The sequence below is a fragment of the Bactrocera dorsalis genome, chromosome 2 (assembly GCF_023373825.1).
Source record: "Bactrocera dorsalis isolate Fly_Bdor chromosome 2, ASM2337382v1, whole genome shotgun sequence".
NCBI classification, from domain to species: domain Eukaryota; kingdom Metazoa; phylum Arthropoda; class Insecta; order Diptera; family Tephritidae; genus Bactrocera; species Bactrocera dorsalis.
Window position 1 is genome coordinate 102,534,892 of NC_064304.1, and position 18,595 is coordinate 102,553,486.

The 18,595-nt window shown below is 39.9% G+C and overlaps 2 protein-coding genes across 2 annotated transcripts; both read left to right on the top strand.

Annotated features, from left to right (window-relative positions):
* The first annotated feature begins 6,399 nt into the window (after window positions 1-6,399).
* LOC105230489 (odorant receptor 85c-like) lies at window positions 6,400-9,636 on the top strand. The gene is made up of 4 exons (XM_011211274.3): window positions 6,400-7,245; window positions 7,306-7,507; window positions 9,257-9,412; window positions 9,508-9,636. The coding sequence occupies exons 1-4, from the start codon at window positions 6,422-6,424 to the stop codon at window positions 9,562-9,564; spliced, it is 1,239 nt and encodes a 412-aa protein (XP_011209576.2). The 5' UTR covers window positions 6,400-6,421; the 3' UTR covers window positions 9,565-9,636.
* Window positions 9,637-12,977: 3,341 nt separating this feature from the next.
* On the top strand, window positions 12,978-18,109 carry LOC105230488 (odorant receptor 85c-like). The gene is made up of 5 exons (XM_049447965.1): window positions 12,978-13,677; window positions 13,708-13,791; window positions 13,853-14,054; window positions 14,661-14,816; window positions 17,783-18,109. The coding sequence occupies exons 1-5, from the start codon at window positions 12,998-13,000 to the stop codon at window positions 17,837-17,839; spliced, it is 1,179 nt and encodes a 392-aa protein (XP_049303922.1). The 5' UTR covers window positions 12,978-12,997; the 3' UTR covers window positions 17,840-18,109.
* Window positions 18,110-18,595: the final 486 nt, after the last annotated feature.

An 18,595-nucleotide genomic window follows, 5' to 3' on the forward strand; every position in this document is an offset into this window, starting at 1 on the left:
AAATTGCTTGTTTGCTCACCGACTAACGGTCTTCGATCCCTGCTGCTGTAATTTTCGAAATTTCTGTTGTTCGCAACGGCTAGTCTGCCTAACAGGCGCCAAGGGCCTGACGAGAGTGGGTGGGTATAAATGAAGTCAATAGCGTCAACTTTGTTGTGGGCATGACGTTGTTTGTCTATGTGTGTGTTGTAGTATATATATATGGTGGACACGCAACAACAATCACAACAATAACTTAAATAACAATGCTGCGCTTGGCTGATGGCGGCGGTAAAATTTTTAGATCAAACAAGGCGTAGCGCTGCCCACATGTGGACATGTATGTGTATGAGTGTGTGGCTGTATGCGTGTGATTGACTTTCGGCGTGTGTATGTGTGCAGTCTGCAGTTATTTGCGCGTATGCTTGCAGCTCTCAGCTCAGTGGCATGTTTGCTGTGGCTGTGTTGGCCAACGCATACACATACAACAACACAGCTTCGCGAGTACATAAATGTGCGGTGTATGTATGTATGTATGTCTTTTGCAGGTTGCATGTTTGCCGCGTTGGCAATTGAAACGAATTTATTCTAAGCGCTGTTATTAACCTGTGGTTCGGAAAGGTTTTTTCTTCAGCCCTGCGCAGGGTGACGACCCGCACAGCACTTCGCTTGTGCAAACAATCACTTCAAGCACACATACAAACATACATACCTGCATACACTATACAGTCTCCCGTTAAGTCGTTTTCAATTTAAAACTGCGCCGAAACGCAATATCCACCGTGAGCTCTTGAGCTTGTGAATTCAATATACCAAATTGATGTTTCCACAGCTGTTGTTGTTTTTGTGTGAAACAAAATTTTGCTGAACTTTTTCGTGTTGACTGTTGAAAGTGGCGAATATTAAGCAATTACTTAAAATATTGTGCACAGTTTGTTGCGTATATACCTGATATAAGTTATTATACTCTTGCAACAGGGTATAACAGTTATGTTCACCTAACGGTTCTCAACCTCAAACTAATCGAGAGAGGTATTGAGGTTTATAACTATATTTAAATTATCGACATGGCAAGACGAGTTTAATTCCCAGTGACTGTCTGTTCATCCGTCCATCCGTTTATCTCTGCAAGCTATAACTTGAGTAAAAATTGAGATATCGTGAGCTTCATTTCGAAAGAAGTATGGACCGATGATCCAGCAGCCCAAAACCCCCACCAAACTCCTCAATACCATTCTAGGCTATCGTCGGCAAGTCATAAACTACGCAAGATCCAGACCACTGTAGTGTCTTAAAACTGAAGGGTTCATCATGGTAGCAGTAGATGTACTGCTTCGAAGTGAAGCTTTCTTCAGAGTGTTTTCTCTCTGACCTTGATCTCGCTAGCAGTGCACTCCAGCCTAGGCAAGTAGTGTTTGACATCTCTATCAGTAACATCAAGCTAAGTAATTTGATGACGAGTCGGTACTCCTCTTGCGCTCTATCGTTGGTTCCCGTGAGCGTGATTAGAGTTGGCCAAAGCCCCAAACACGGTAGTTGGATACTTCTGGCTCAAAGAAGAACTCGACTACAAGCAACGTTCACTTCGCCGCCGTCGAAGATGTTCTCACTGGTCTTCTGACTATAGGTGTAACAGGCTATATACGTAGGTTGCCTTTTATATTTCGCTATCTGTGTTGCTTACAGTAACCTAAAGTATTCTACAAGAACGTATTTTGTTGTACGCGAATTACCAAAGTAGTGTTGAAGAAAACGGGGTGGCATCATCTAGACAATTTCTTCTCAACTGTGCAACTTATGGCAGATTGAGATTGAAACATCTCGCTAGTCATCCTTTCATCGAACCTGACGAAATTTCTAGGATTGAAGTTCTTAAAACTTTTTTTGGCAGCCTGAAAGCGCTCCATCTTTAAGGGTCTGATGATCTACATCTAGGAGTATTGGGAATCACTAACGACCAGCGTTCGCAGATGTCCAATTGGGATCCAGCATGATCTTTGTAGCGAAGATCAGCCTTATTAACTAACCTAACATAAGCTTAACTCGACTTGAAGACAGTTTATATCAAAGAATGTGGTTAGAAAAAACGAAAATTCTTATTATATTTATATGTCAAATATCTCCCTTCCGCCTTTTTATCTTTTGATTATGCAGTTATGTATAAAGGGCTCCAGGGCTCGAATCGGCAATACTATACATCTTTGAAAGGTCTTCACATAACCTACAAATCGACATTATGCATAATTAGTTTGGATATTGCGTTCAACAGTTATAGACGTGTAAACATGGAGTTCACTAACGCCGAAATTCACAAAAAAACCTTCTGGACCGAATCAACGCCTGTGATATGCTGCTGAAACGGAACAAACTTGACCCATTTCTGAAGCGGATGGACTGGCGATGAAAAATGGATCACATACAACAATGTCAAGCGAAAACGGTCGTAGTCGAAGGTCGGTGAATCGTCCCAAATAGTGGCCAAGCCGGGATTGACGGCCAGGACGGTTCTGCTTTGTATTTGGTGGGATTGGAAGGGAATCATCCACTATGAGCTACTCCCATATGGCCAGACGCTTAATTCTACCATGTACGCAGAACAACTGGACCGCTTGAAGCAGGTGATCGACCAGAAGGAAGGGAGTAATGTTCCACCAGAGCAACGCCAGACCATACACTTCGCTGATGACTCGCCAGAAGCTACGGGAGTTCGGATGGGAGGTTTTATCGCATCCACCATATAGCCCGAACACAGCACCAAGTGATTACCGGCAGTTCCTGTCCATGGTGAACGCCCTTGTTGGTGTTAAGTTGAACTCAAAAGAGGCTTTGTGAAAAGGTTCTGTCCGAGTTTTTCGCAAATAAGGAGGGGGCTTCTAGGAGGGGGGTATTATGAATTGCTGCCTATGTGGAAATAGATTATCGAATGAAACGGCGTATATTTGAAAAAAAGCGGAAGGGAGATATTTGACAAGCTTATACTTTGGATCCAAACGATTGGTCGTGTAAACTTCAGTTTTAGTTATACCAGGTTGTTCAATAAGAGAGGAACGTTGCTACTAGCCCAAATTTTTTTTGTTTTTTGTTGGAACACTCTACATGTGAACGTATGTGAAGTTTCATATCAATCTTTCATTTTTAAAGAGTGGTGTGAACCTGATTGCTCGGCTTCGAAACGAGTTTGTGTCTGGAAATCGGCCAATTAGATTATGGCAACAGCTTTTTGGATGAATTAAAGTTCGAATTGTTGGAGCATCCAACGCATTCACCAGATTTTGCGCCCAGCGACTATTTGTTTTCAGAACTCAAAAAATTTATGCGTGGCAAGCGTTTTTCATCAAATGATGAGGTCATAACGGTTGTTGAAGTGCATTTTGCTTCCGGGTTCTCACTTCAGGGATGGGATCTAGGGATTGGAGGATTGTTGGAAAAGTGTGGATAAGTTTTTTATTAATGTTCAGTATATGAGGGAGTATATTAAATTTGCCACGATGTTTGCAGTACCCAGAAAGAAAAGTCAAATGCTCTATATATTTAAATATAATATGAAAGATCAACGCGACGAGCTGAGTTTATTTAGCTACGCCTGTCGGTCTGACCGTCTGTAAGTACGTGAATTAGTCTTTCAGTATTTAGGATATCGATTTGAAATTTCAAACATCTGCTCTTCTTCCCCAGAAGATGCTCATTTGTCGGGAGCGCGGATATCGGACCACTAAAGTATATGGCTGCCGTACAAATTGGACGATCGAAATAAAGTGCTTATATGGGAAACTCTTTCATTTAAAGAGATATCTTCACCAAATTTGATAAGTGTCATAGCCTAACGTAATACTGAAATCTTTCCCCCCTGTGCTGTGAATTAACTCTCTCCTTCCTTTATTCCTTTAATATTCTTTAACAAGAATGTGCACCTTTGCGTATACGTAACTTAACGTTGAGCACACTTCACTTCTAATTATCTGCACTACCATCTCCAGCCATTTCCACCCAACTCGTTAAGCCAATCACTAAATGTAATTAGACTAACCTGTTTTACTGTTGTATGTGCATATTTCATGCGGATATCAACTCGTTAATGGATTTTAATTTATTGCCATCAACTCGCCTTTAACTATGTAGCGCCGTGCGCCCCACAAAGCTGATCCCGAGCGTAGCGTGCCCAGCCTGAGGCAAGGTACGACCTTTGCATAGTTTACATATGCGCTTGCTTTCAATGCGACCAACTTCAGGCAATATTAAAATGCCATTAAAGTGGCTGCGGGGCGTAAGGGTATCCAATCACTTGAAAATCTCTGCTTCGCTGCTTTAGTAAGCCATATTGCAAAAACAACAAAAAGAGTGAAGCTATAATGAAAATGTAAGCATGAAAAAGGGTTCGCCTATATTCGCAAGAGCCGCAGGCACGTGGAAGAGCATAAAAATTGCATTAGCGGTGGTAGTGTTGCAGGCGCCGCAGTCGCTGTGGCAAGGTGGCAAGTTAATGCGTGTGAACACATTAAGCGGAAAATGATGATTTCCTTAAGCATTGTGTGAGCATTAGGCTTGCACACATACACAGATTCATATATGTATATTTCTATGTTTATAAATTAGTAATTTTATTTTATTAATTTGCTTTCAGTGCTATTTTTGACGGTTTTTATTTTGCTATTAAATATTTATGCGCTTACTTATGTATTTAAGCCGCTTCGAATTCAGTTTTTGCACGTCTTTCGCATTATCGTTCGCGGGTAGTTGAAGTCGATTCGGTATTCCGTCCGTTTAGGTAATTTAATTTTACAACTTAATATTGTGCCTAAAAAAAGAAAAAAAAAGAAAAGTATTTACTAAATTATTATGTGAGACATGAGCTTACATACAGCTAGAAACTAAGCTAGTGATTAAATAAGGATTCAATTAGATTTCATTGGCTTCAGACGCGTCATTTCACATGTTCGTGAAACCGTAAATAATTGGCGATTACCGTGGTGTAGTCCTTAGAAGTTATTACTGCCACACGCGACTGGAACCGACCAACCTCCTTGGCATTTTTCTACAGTCTCAGCATTATCCGGTAGTCTATAGTGGTTTTGGAGTGCGTTTCTGCCATGTAGAAACTTTTCATTAAATTTGTTAACCGTTAGGAAGTGTCTTAAAAGCCATAAAAGTGTCCATTGTCGAGTCTTTTACCTCGGATAAGAAAAGACGGCCGACTAATAACTAGGCATAATAGCAATCCATTCATGTTGTGAAAGTTTTGCCCCTGAGTGTAAAAGTATATGAATTTTTGAAGCTAAGGAGTCATCTATATCGAAGTTCCCTACTTTTTGTTTTTAAAGAAAAAACACAGAAGCTTCAAATTTTACGGGGAATATTTATTATCACTCGAAAGCACAGTTTTGGGCATTTATTTTTTGAAGATTATCTCTTTCAAATGCTGGCCGCGGCGACGTCTCAGCTGGTTCATCCGTTGAGCACCACTTTCGATGACTCGTTCAAACATTTCGACTGCTAGCTGGCGAATTGCACGCGTGATGTTTTGCTCCAAGGCCTGAATAGAAGCAAGATTTTTTGCATAGACCTTAGTTTCACATATCTTCTGAGAGAAAAGTCTAACGGTGTGATATTACACGATTTTGGTGGCTAATCGAATGTCCCAAAAAGGGAATTTATCTTCTCACCAAAGTGTTCTCTCAATAAATATCGCCGAGATCACGAGCTTCAATTTTAGGCATCAAATAGTCGGTTATCATAAGTAACTTCCCATTTGATCATTTTCAGGTAGGTTTTAACGGGTTTGGTAACGTGAGGCCGAGCGTTGTCAGGCAGCAGCATCAGATGATGCCTCTTCTGATGTTGAGGTTATAAGGTACCCAAATGCCCCGTTTCGGAATCATTCCCAGCGAACGTAGTCGCTTTTAAATGGATTGGCAGTTGACTACCAATGCTGCTCTTCTTGCATTTAATACGGATCTTTATCGAGCAACGTCTCTAAATCACCGTCTTCGTTGGTTTTTGACCTTCCGTTGAACCAACTACGATACGTTGTTTCACTTGGGGTAGCACCGCCGTCAACTTTTTGGAGTTACCGATGTGCTTTAGCCAGTAGATCAGACTCTGGCAACATTCCTCAAATAAGCAGCTGTTGAAGCCAGATATGTAGACCAGACTCTGGTTATATTCCTCAAACAAACAGCAACTGCGTCCGGATACCTCAGGTCGTGGGAACGACTGATATTAAAAATACTTCTAAATTACAACAGCTTTCTCGAAAATAATATGTTCTTCATCCGACCCTGCACAGTATTTAATAAAGCCTTAACTTGCAAGACCTCAGCTTTTCTGAAGTACTGTCTATTACGAGTATTTGTATTTTTTAATTAATTTTTCCTATAAATTAAACTTTTTAATAATATCATTTAATTTTCAGCATATCTTTTCAGTAGCCCGAGTATTCGCCGTAATGTCGACCATTATAAAATTCGAAGAATTCCTCGGCTTGGCAAGTTTTTTCTGTTACAATATCGGCATTAAACTGTGGGGACCAAACGATGGTTTCTGGTTAAACTTTTGGTTGTGCCTTACCTCCATCAATTTGTTTCTAACAGTCTTTGCGGAGTGTATTTACATCATCATGACCATTAGGTCGGACTTTATAGTCGCCATTATGACATTATCCTATGTCAGTTTCATTGTGGTTGCGTATGTCAAGTGGTACTATCTCTATAACTATCAAACTGAAAGAAATGCGTTTTTCCAACGTCTGGATGCGCTCTTTCCGCACACGAAATCCGAACAAGAAAGCATAAAGTTGAGTGAATATTTTCGTTTGAATAAGTTGGCAACTCGTGGTTACACAATCACTTTTATGGTGGTCATTTGGATCTACAATTTGTATACGATCTCGCAACGTTTAATTTATACGCAACTGTTGCATGTACATATTGAACGCGTGCTACCCTATCAAGCTATGTATCCGTGGGATTGGCGCGATAACTGGACTTATTACGTGATTTATGTGACGCAGGGTTTTGCCGGCTTTCATGCGACCTGCGCCCAAATCGCCTACGATCTGTTGCTCTGCATCTTATCCATACAACTGATCATGCATTACGATCACATTTCACGTAGCTTGGAGGGATATCAAACGAAGTTTGCCGAAGTGCATGGCATAGACATCAATAACGGTTTACCGCCATTGACGTGTGCGGCAGTGGAACTTAGAGCGGTTAAAGAGGATATCAAATTAATATCGAATATTGTGTCGTATCACAATGAATTACTGAGGTTTGTGGTTTTCAGAAAATTATCATGTAAAACAAGTTCGTATATTTATTGTTTCGTCAGTTTGTCGATGTCGTTGAACAAGCTGTTTGGAATGCCGCTTTTTGTGAATTTCTTCACATCGTCGGCAATAATTTGTTTTCTCAGTTTTCAAATGTCCGTTACCAGAGAAGTTGATTTACTAATGAAGCTGGCGGTCTTCTTATTTTTCTCCGTAATGCAAGTGTATCTGATTTGCCATTTTGGACAATTGCTAAGCGATGCGGTGAGTAAACGTTAGATTGTGTATGATTTCAGCGAAAAGTAAGGGTAAAAATTGAAAATTGGTGGTCTCACAGAAGAGAGGAAGTTGATAAGCCGTACTTTATTTGTAACCCAGATCGGTTCAGGGAAAATATGTACTGGAAATATGTGGAAATAGAAAATTTCCAAAACAAGCAATAATTTACGTATATTTTGTAGTAGGGTTGCCATCTAAACGTTCTTTATCGGAATTAAGTGAGCTTTTTGGAATAACTTCGAAGCGCTTTGCTGTAAAAAAGATTTCAGAATTTATTTTTGAAACGGAGTTGCCACTTTTTTTCAAAATTTAAACAAAGTTGAAATTTATTAAAATAATAAAACTGAACATTTTTTTGACAATAGAGCTGCTTGCGGTTTCGCAAATGTCTTGAAACTTGTATTGGTGCCAGAAAAGTACAGCATTCCAGACCTTAAAACTTTCTTAATAGTTCTTTTGATTATGCTATCTAAACAAAAAATAAGGTTATGGTGAGTCTGAAATGTTTTCCAACCACATCACTGCATTTCTTTCTTTTTCTTTATTGGTGTAGACAACGCTTACGCGGTTATATCCGAGTTTACAACAGCTCGCCTGTTTTTCTTCCTTCTGTCTTTTGGCGGTTCCAAGAGTAGCTAGGTCCTCTTCCACCTGGTGTCCTTAACAGAATTGAGGTCTTCCTCTTCCTTTACTTTTCCCGGCCCGTACTGTGTGGAATACTCTCAGAGCTGGAGTGTTTTCCATTCTTACGACATGACCTAGCCAGTGTAGCCGCTGCTTCTTAATTCACTGTACTATGCCAATGTCGTCGTATATCTCGTATAACTCACCGTTCCATCGAGCTGTTGGCAAGAGTGATTTTGCGTTGGTTTTCCAGGCTGATATTCTTGTTGGTGTTCATACTGGTTCCAAGATAAACGAAATTATCTACTACTTCAAAGTTATGACTGTTAATAGTGACGTGTGAGCCAAGTCGCGAATGTGATGACTGTTTGCTTGATGACAGAAGATATTTCGTCTTGTCCTTGTTCACAACCAGACTCATGCGCTGCGCTTCCTTATCTAGTCTGGAAAAAGAAGAAATACCGGAGCGGTTGTTGAAGCCAATCATATCTCTAATGTGCTGCAGTGGAATGGAATGAAGTATAGTCATGTTTCTGAGTACGCAGTTACGATCGTAGGGCTATACTGAATTCTTTCTCTTTTGTTCTCGCTGCGCCCCCTTGAAAAGTGAGCAACCCTTGTACACAATGAGGCAACCAATCTGTTTTGAACTTGGAGAGATGAAGCTTCAGCGGAGCCACTCTGACATTTTCGATTTAAAGGATCACTGAAGTCTAATTGTTTACCAGAGGTGCGGCTGTGAGCGGTCGTCCGTCTTGAAGCAAGCGGTACGCTGTATAAATGTGTATAAAACGTTATGCTACTCGCCTAGCGAGGCTGTGCGATGGGTTTTGGGACTCACCACGTAGAAACAACTCTGAATAGAAAGGAGGCAACTGCCTCGACTCAAAAACCTTACATTTTTTACTGCAGGCTCGCCAACCTTTAATATCGGAAACGTCCATTACTTTCATGTGACACTTTCCATGGATCTGGGTTGTCACTCTAATTAAACTCAGTGATTCATTCGAGGTACCTAAATAGGTATCCAGCCGATTGTATTGAGAGCTCCTCCATAGCCCCATAACGTTTATGGTAAAGTTTTAACTTTAATTATTTTCCCTCTTCCAGAGTACCAATGTGGCAAGTGCTGCATATTTCCAGGACTGGTCTTATGCCGACGTACGCTTTCAGAAAATGACAATATTGGTGGCTCAACGTGCACAGGAGGCGGCTGCTTTGAAGGCAACAAACTTCATAACCATCTCATTGGACACCATGACTGTTGTGAGCGTAGAACTAAAGCTTATAGCTGCTTATAGGTCGTTTATTAGTTTGGAATGACTCTCGCTGAATCTGTCTCTTTCTTACTCTCTTTGCAGATCATGCAAATATCGTACAAATTCTTCACAGTCTTACGTACAATGTATGCTGATTAATTTTTGTTGCGGAAATCGCAGAGCTCGAATTATATTATTATATAACAACTGTAGTAAACACGTCTAAGTGAACAATTTTAGTAACTGTAGTTGTATTTAAAAAAGACTAAATAAAGTGTTTGAAATTAGAATAATGTTAGGATATAATGCTCCCTCTACGTGTGTGTACTATACGCTTGTGAAAAAGATATGGTGCTTGAAAATCGTCAGGCAAGTGTTAGAGAGATGGCAAGAGAGGTTGACATCTCTCACAATTCCGTTCGAATCTTTTTGGGTATGAAACGCATTCTTGCTCCACACGCCCAGTTAAAGCTGATAATACCGTAAACAGGTATCTTTGGTCATGCTTGATCGTGCGAATTCCGATCTCATATTCATGAAGAGCTAGATAACTGCCGATGAGACACCGGTTTATGAGTTTGACATGCAAAAAAGTCAACAATCATCGATATGGAGTGAAAATATTGAGCCAAAACCAAAAAAAAAGAAACCCGTTCAAAAATTAAGATTAAAGGTGCTCTTTTTTTCGATATTCCTGGTTTGCTGCATCCTCAATTTGAGCCGGAGGAACTGACGGTCAATAAGAAGTTCTATTTTGCCGTACTGAAGAGTTCGCATGAGAACATCCGTCGAAAACGGCAAGAATTGTGGAAGAACAAATCCTAGATTTTCTTATTCTTTACTGGCGTCGACACGGCTTATGCAGTTATAGCTACTTAACAACAGTGCGCCAGTCGTTGCTTCTTTTCGCAATGTGGCCCCTTTTGGAGATTCCAGGCGAAGCCACGTCCTTCTCCACCTAGTCTTTCCAACGGAGGGGAGGTCTTTCTCTTCCTTTGCTTCTCTCGGCGGGTACTGCATCCAATACTTTCAGAGCTGTAGTATTTTCATTTATTCGGACGACATGAACTAGCCAGCATAGCCGCTGAATCTTGCTGATTGCACAGAGAATTTCCTTGAGGGTATTTGTTAAATTTATTAAATTAATTCAATCATAAGCAGCCTAGGCTTACCTTTGTGCTTGCATAGATTTATGTATGTGTGGCGCTGTGTGTGGTCCTTTGTATAATAACCACATAATTGTATATTATTAGCTCGATCTAATGAATGTTTACATTAAATTTTGTTGCAAGCACATATTTACAGCTGCGCATGGATATATATATGTACACGCACCTATGTGGCAGGCTTCAAACTGTGGCATGCTGCACACGCACTGGTCAATGAAATACGGTAATGAGCTGTGTGTATATAATTTTCGGCTGAATATTAAATGTTAACATTTAAAGCTCTAAAGACTCCGCATTTCGCTGTGTTGTTGTTGCTGGGCATAAATTGGATTTTGTTGAGCTATAAAAGCTATGAGCGCAAGTCAAGTTATAATGCATTCTTGTGGCTTAACTCAAAGCGTTGACTAATTTAATGAAGTGATTTTGATTGAAACATTTGTGGTTTAGAACAGTGAAGTATGGCACATAAGTCAATATACAGTTATTTGCGTTAATATAAGTGATTGTTTTAATGGAGCTAATTTTGTATGTAAGACAGAGGGCTTATTGAACAAAAGCTTTCAGTATAGCGTCAAGTGAAAACAAGAAAAAATGTTATGTTTGGCTGCACCAAACCCGAGACGGTTGCAGCCTTGTTAGCATAGATGGGTATACAAGATCGTTTTCCCGATTTTGATCAGTCATTTTAAATGCTATATGGGTCCGATCTGAATAATTTTTTCGGAAGTTATTGTCTTGCTGTGATTAATATTCTATGCCAAATTTATTGAAGATAATTTGTCTAATAAAAAGGTTTTCCATTCGAGGACTTGAGTTGGATTCATCAGTTTGTATGGAAGCTATATGTTATAGTAGACCGATTTGAACAATTTCTTGCAAAAGTATAGAGGTGCCTCAGGTAGCAATCTATGCAAATTTTAGTGACGATATCTGGTAAAATAAAAAAGTTTTCCATACGAGGACTTCAGTTGGATCGTTTAGTTTGTATGGCAGCTATATGCTATAGTTATCCGATATTTGCGGTTCCAATACATGTGCAGCTTTTTGAGGAGAAAGGAACATGTGTAAAATTTCAAGACGATATCTCAAAAACTGAGGGACTAGTTCGATTATATACAAGCAGACAGTGGGACGTGGCTGAATTGAACCAGCTTCTCACGGTGATGATTTGGTTATTACGAAAGTCGAGAAAATTTTAATATACCCTTCATGATATAATCTTCTTCTTTACAATAGCGCGCCAGTCGTTCTCCTTTTCCTAATTTGGCACCAATTGAAAATTCCCAGCGAAGCCAGGTCCTTTTCCACACGGTCTTTCCAACGGAGTGGAATCCTCCAGCGGGGATTGCGAATAATACTTTCAGAGTTAGAGTGTTTTTATCCATACGCAGAACCTTTGTCTCGAAAACCCGTAACGCCGACTCATTAGCATAGCGTACCATATGGCTGGACGAGAGTAATGAGTGATTTAAAGAGTTTGGCTTTTGTGCGTCGAGAGAGGGCTTTACTTCTCAATTGCATACTCAGTCCGAAGTAGTATCTGTTGGTAAGTGTTATTCTGCGTTTGATTTCGAGGCTGGCATTTATGTTGCTGTTAATACTGGTTCCAAGATAGACGAAATTATCTACAACTTCGAAGTTATGACTGTCAACAGTGACGTTGGAGCCAAGTCGCGAATGCGATGACTGTTTGCTTGATGACAGAAGATATTTCGTCTTCCCACCCATACCAGACCCATTTGCTTCGCTTTCTTATCCGTTCTGGAGAAAGCAGAACTAACGCCGCGGGTGTTGAGGCCAAAGATACCAATGTTATCGGCGTACGCCAGTACACTCTTAGAGAAGATGGGTAGCTTCTCTATTTAGTTCTGCAGCTCTAATTATTTTCTCCAAGAGTAGATTGAAGAAGGCGCACGAAAGAAAGTCGCTTTGTCCGAAACCTCGTTTGATATCGAACGGGTCGGAGAGGCCGTTCACGATTCTGATGGAGCTTTCTATATTTTTTAAAGTTAATATGTGACACAACGCTGTAATTATCCAGATTATCGTGGCACTAGAGTATTCAGATAACCGATTTAACGAGGTATCTTCGCAAGTTAGTCGATTTTACCCCTCTGTTTTGTTTATATCAGTTGCTTATTCGATTCGTCTCGTCTTTGAGTGGACCGAAGACAGTTAGCACATTTACTTTCATTTTGATTATGCTGAGATGATGGCTCGATCGCAATTCTTCAAATAATGCTTGCGCACTCGCCCACTGTTATCAAAGAAATAATAATCTGTCTGTTTTATGACAAATGGCATTAGACGAAAGCTACAAAAATTATATTTTTATTTAAGAAATTATTTCCAAAAACAATTTTCCTTAATTAATTGGACATTTTTTCACACTTTTAGTGTTCCAGGGAGCATTTTTATCAAACATGTCGAACATTATACGCTTCGAAGCCTTCTTGCGTATACCCAGTTTCTTTTATCGCAGCGTTGGCGTTGACCTATGGAACACTAATGGCGGTCCGCTCCAGAATGCAGTCTTCTACATCAGCTTGTTTAATGTTAATGTCTGGCTACTTTCCGAATTGATTTTTGCAGTCTTAATGCTCACAAAGAATTTCATACAGGCAACCATGACGCTCTCGTATGCCGGTTTTGTACTCGTCGGCTCCATAAAAATGTACTTTATGTGGCGTAAGAAAGCGGAGATGACCCGCTTCCTGCAGCTCATGAATACCATCTTTCCACGCACGGAAACGCAACAGAAAACGATGAACTTGCGAAGCCACTTGCGTCAATGCACGATTGTAATGACCGTCTTTGCAATGATCTTCATGATACTGATTTGGACCTACAACCTCTATCCGTATATGCAACGTCAAATCTATGATTGTTGGTTGCATATGCGAAGCATAAACAAAACGCTGCCCTATGAGAGCTATATTCCTTGGAATTGGCATGATCATTGGACTTTCTATCTTTACTATACTTTGCAAAGCATCGCTGGCTATCATTCGGCTTCGGGACAGATCGCTAGTGATTTGGTATTATGTGCCATGGCGACGCAAATTATTATGCATTATGAGTATGTTGCACAGCGGATCACTGAGTATCAGCCGCAAGCTTTGAGAGCGCCGAGACATCAAGTGAAGGAGAGCGAGTCATACCGCAAGGATATGGAGTTTCTCTGCGACATAATTGCATATCACGCCAATATTTTGAGGTAAGTGCGACTCTTGATAATACCAATGTTTTCGGGTTTTCGTAATTTTACTGATTTTCAGTTTGTCGGACATCATGAATGAGGTGTTGGGTGTGCCGCTTTTGGTGAATTTTATGACTTCATCATTCGTAATTTGCTTCGTCGGCTTTCAAATGACTATAGGCGCCGAACCGGACTACATGGTCAAGCTGTTCTTTTTTCTCTTTTCATCGTTGATTCAAATCTATTTAATTTGCCATTACGGTCAGCAGCTGATCGATGCGGTGAGTTGAAGAACATAAAATTTATGTTGAAACATTATTTCAAATCTATAAAAGTTAGGTTAGGTTACACTTACTGGCTGTCACGCAATAGAGAGACTTACTGGTACTTTGATATGCCAGCACTTCAAGTGATAATTGATATCTTATTTTGATACTTCATTTTCAACTGCAAAGCTCCGAGGTATCTAGGATGACTTCTGGATAAAGGGGGATGGAAGCAGGGAAGGTGTTTCAAGGTCTCGCCCATGCCTTTTTCGATCTTCCTTCTAATAATCGAAAATACGACTCTTATTTGATGCCTTTGTCAAATATATGCATCAGACTCATTGCCTTTAATAGACACACATTCCTATAAGTCAGCTAGTCATAAGAGGCTGAAATCCCGAAAAAATTAAATTTTTTTCGAAATAAGTTTTTTGATCTTTAGAGAATGTTATCAACTATTTCTTGGAACTTTTATATAGTGTGAATTCGAAGATCGAAAACCTTTTTAGCACTTAAGGTTTTTGTAATGCCTTCAATACCTTCAATAGGTCTCTTATGTCTCGAAACTTTGAGAAGGATATTTCATGATAATTTTTATATTTCTTGTAAATCCATTCATAGAGTAGCAACGTATCTCGAGCCGTTTACAATCACGATTGGATCCATTCGCATGTTCATTATCAACGTATGCTGGTGTTAGTGACCGCACGAGCTCAAAAGCCAGCTATGTTAAAGGCTACAAGCTTTGTACGTATCTCTCGTGGCACTTTAACTGATGTGAGTAATTCGAAGAAGAAAGAAATTAAAAATTTAAGTTGTTTTCAAGCTTCTTTAATTTTTTAACGTCTTAAAATATTATTTTCTACACCGCTTTTTTCTTCTAATTGTTCGATATTGACGGCAAACGAGGGAATCGATGGTATATGTATGTTCGAAAATAAATAGTTATATTTCCAACCCTTCTCATTTAAATTCTGCAAGGAGCTTGATCCACGCTCACTAAATCCACAGTGGCCGTATTTACAAAGTGGATGAAGGACTACAGATAGGATCTTAATATCGCAGGCAATGGTCGTAAAGCTCCGACAGTCAACAACCTTACGATGTTTGGTATTGCATTGAACAGCTGCTCTACTCTTCATAGGACCGTTGTTGGTAACATACAAGGCAATTGACCGGCAAGTCATAAACATCGCTACACCTATCTGGTCGCCTGAATGTAATGAAAAGCTTCAGACGTTTCAAAATACTGCACTCTGATTGATTAGAATGTCTTTTGATGTAGCCGGTTGAACAATTATATAGTACGGTCCGATTGATTCCGATTAAGGAACATAATGGACTCTTCTACAGACAGTTTCTGTTGGAATATTTTCGCTGAAACTATCCCTGTGGTCGTTGGATTGAAAATCAAGAGATGTTTCCTTGATTATATCGACGACCTCGCACAGTACATCGACCAGACATTGGACGCACAGAATTTTAGGTATGCGCTGACCGCTATTCACAGAGGAGTCATCAAAACATTCGCGTGATCCCTTTCAGTGAATGGCATACTTGGAATCAAGCTACCTGCCATTACAGACGAAGAGCTCGAGTTGCCACGACAATCTAGAACTTGAACAGGATACTATTAGCAAGTTAAACTCTTACTTATCCAGAATCGACGCCTACATACCAAATATATTTTCAGCGCTAAATCAGTCCCTGCATTACCCTAAGAACCTCATCGCAAGTCAAGCGAACCTCACTTATCTAACACCACGGTCCCTTTGTTCCGACCCTGTCGAAACAGCACGTTTGCTAGACCTACCGTTGGATGATTTCGATGGAAACCAACCTGAATCTTGCTACCTCGCGTTTATTAGATAACTGCTATAACAACAAAATCGTCAAAGCAAGTCTTTTTATAGAAAACTTCTTTTTTTGACAAGATATCTTCATGAACATCTTGTGTGTTTATACCATAGATAATAGATAGGTAATAAATGAGGTTTGTAACTTAATTTAAGGCCTTTTGCGCCCTCTCTTCAATCATAACAACTTATATTGCTTTATCATTTTGGTAAGTTTCAATAAAATGACGGTTCCGCAATTCTGTGTCTGCAGCTCCTTTATGATATGAGGACCATCCGCAATGCAGGGTTCAGGTCTCACCTTTCTGGAGAGCGGGCAAGCTCGTCAGCCAGCTCATTCCGGCTATACCCTTGGCACCCATATAGGGTGCACTCGCCTACGACGTAATAGGCTGTACAGCCGTTCTGTGGATTCCTGCACCAGTTGCGATTTAATCTCTTAAGCAGAGATCGCTTTAAGTACTGCTTGACTATTGTTGAGTGTGGCGATACTTTCGTTGCGTCGTAGGTAAAGCTCTATTTATAGCAAAGGCTTCTGCTTGGAAGATGCTTGCAAAATAGGTGTGGAGAGTTTGATAGATAGATCGTGTTCGTTTACCACTTGTTTGTGCTATCCCTTAGCAGCAGGTTTAGTATCTGATTGAGCGTAGAATCATTCCAAACAGCTTTGCTGCCAAGGATAACTTTTAATTTCCTTGTAAAGCTTACTGTTGTGGTAATGCTATCCTTTGGTAGAAGAGCATGTGGTATTTCGTCCTCTTAGAACCATTCCAATGCCAAACTCTTCTGCTGTCGTTTGAAGCATTGTATGTTTGACTGCTTGATTGATTAAAGCGGCGTGAGTTACAGCATGACTTCCATTGCTGCTGTCGGACGTTTTGTAGATGCAGGCTTCGATAGTTAAAGTTCTATTGAAGTCTGCGATGTTTTAGAAGCCCAAGCCACCGCCCCATACGTAATCATCGGTCTCACGATCACGATGTACGACATCCTCCTGATAATCCTTGGCTTGCAGCCCCAGCTTTGCAAGGTCGATTGCACACCATAAGTGCCATTATAGCCTTGCCTATGGTCAGTTCTACATGCTGCTTCCACCGAAGAATAGATTATAGAGTGATATTTGATCACATTAGTCATCTCTATCTCTCTGCCGTCTATGGATAAGTAATTGAGGCCGAGCAGGGACATTCCCCTAGTGAAAGGGACGATGGTCGTTTTCGAGGGTTCCATCTAACCTCACTGGATCATCCCGTTGACAGACTCAATCCTCTTGGCATGATATTACAGAAAGTGTTTTCGAATTTGCCCCTAGCTAATATAACAATGTCATCCGCCTATCATTGATAGCGGATCCCATTGTTAGTTATAAAAGGTCATCCATGACTAGGCTCCATAATAAAGGGGAAAGCACACCACTATGTGAGCTGAGTGCTGCCATATTCTTTTTCTATAAAGCTTTTGCCACGCTTTCGAGAGATGTCTTGTCAAAAGCATCTTCGATGTGAGGAAGGCGCATATCAACACTTCTCCAGCATCCAACGAACTTTGAATTTTCGAAGTTAACTGGTGCAGCGCACCAGTGACCTACAGGCTCTGTAAGCATGCTGATACGCCTTTGCTCTAACTCTTACAATAAATGTCATTTTAAAAGAGCTGAGGGCTTGAAGTTGCTCATGATCAAAACTATCGATATAAATTGACCATATATTAGTAGTACCGTTTGTCATGTTTTCCATATTTGCTTTGTTTTTCATTTTTTCATTTCTTTCTATAGATTTCCATATTTGTTTGCATTTTTCTTTCCGTCATTTGTTTTCTTGTGTGTTGTTTTCTCTGTCCTCTCACTCTCTCAAAATACCATATTTATCGATAACTTTTTTCTTGCAGATAATGCAAATTTCCTATAAATTCTTCACACTCGTCCGCACAATGTACAGTAATTAAAGTCATTGTTTTTGCGAATGCTACTGCTGCTGCTGTTGTTGTTGTTGCTGCGGTTTTTGTTATTTGAACGTGTTTGTAACTGTATGTAAATGATGACCACAGCTGTTCGCATGACAAATTAGGAATTCAATATGCATTCGGAATATTAGCATTTGTACTCCGCCTGGAATACCAGCGACACATGCAAATTTAATGAAATTTTAATTAAAACCAACCGTGACTGAAGTGTAAACAGAATGTATAAATTATGAACTGCAATTAAAGCGAACAGCAAAATAAGTTTCCATTGAAAAACCGAACCAAACTCAGCGCTTAGGTTTGGAATTTGGTGTAATGGGATAAAAAGAGACAATAGAAAAAAGGGGAAAAAATATTTTAAATTAAAATAGTTTATTTCACATGTATTGGTGGCTATCTATAAGTAAAAAAAATGAAAATCCTAATATACGCGCATCCTCTATATAAATATAGTATTTTTCGGTCTCCTTGAGGCCACTTTTCATACATTCGATTTTCCATTTTTCGATTACGCAACATCCAATTGCATTTCCGTTGACAAACAACCATTTTGAATTGTTAGCTTAGTTAGCGTTTTCGTATTTTCATCACCCTCTTTTTTTGTCGCGCCAAATCCGTTACGTAACTGTTACTACTATATATGGCTCGTAACCTAATTCCTCTGTGGAATTAGTTTCAATTTTTAATTTCACTTTACATGTACATGCCAAATTCCAACAAAAGCACACACATGCGCAA

Excerpts from the sequence above, each read along its gene's own strand:
- LOC105230489 (XM_011211274.3), top strand. The coding sequence starts at position 6,422 with ATGTCGACCATTATAAAATTCGAAGAATTCCTCGGCTTGGCAAGTTTT. Across the intron at positions 7,246-7,305 it reads TATCACAATGAATTACTGAG|TTTGTCGATGTCGTTGAACA; the intron begins GTTTGTGGTTTT and ends TTGTTTCGTCAG. Across the intron at positions 9,413-9,507 it reads CATTGGACACCATGACTGTT|ATCATGCAAATATCGTACAA; the intron begins GTGAGCGTAGAA and ends CTCTCTTTGCAG.
- LOC105230488 (XM_049447965.1), top strand. The coding sequence starts at position 12,998 with ATGTCGAACATTATACGCTTCGAAGCCTTCTTGCGTATACCCAGTTTC. Across the intron at positions 13,792-13,852 it reads TATCACGCCAATATTTTGAG|TTTGTCGGACATCATGAATG; the intron begins GTAAGTGCGACT and ends ACTGATTTTCAG. Across the intron at positions 14,817-17,782 it reads CTCGTGGCACTTTAACTGAT|ATAATGCAAATTTCCTATAA; the intron begins GTGAGTAATTCG and ends TTTTTCTTGCAG.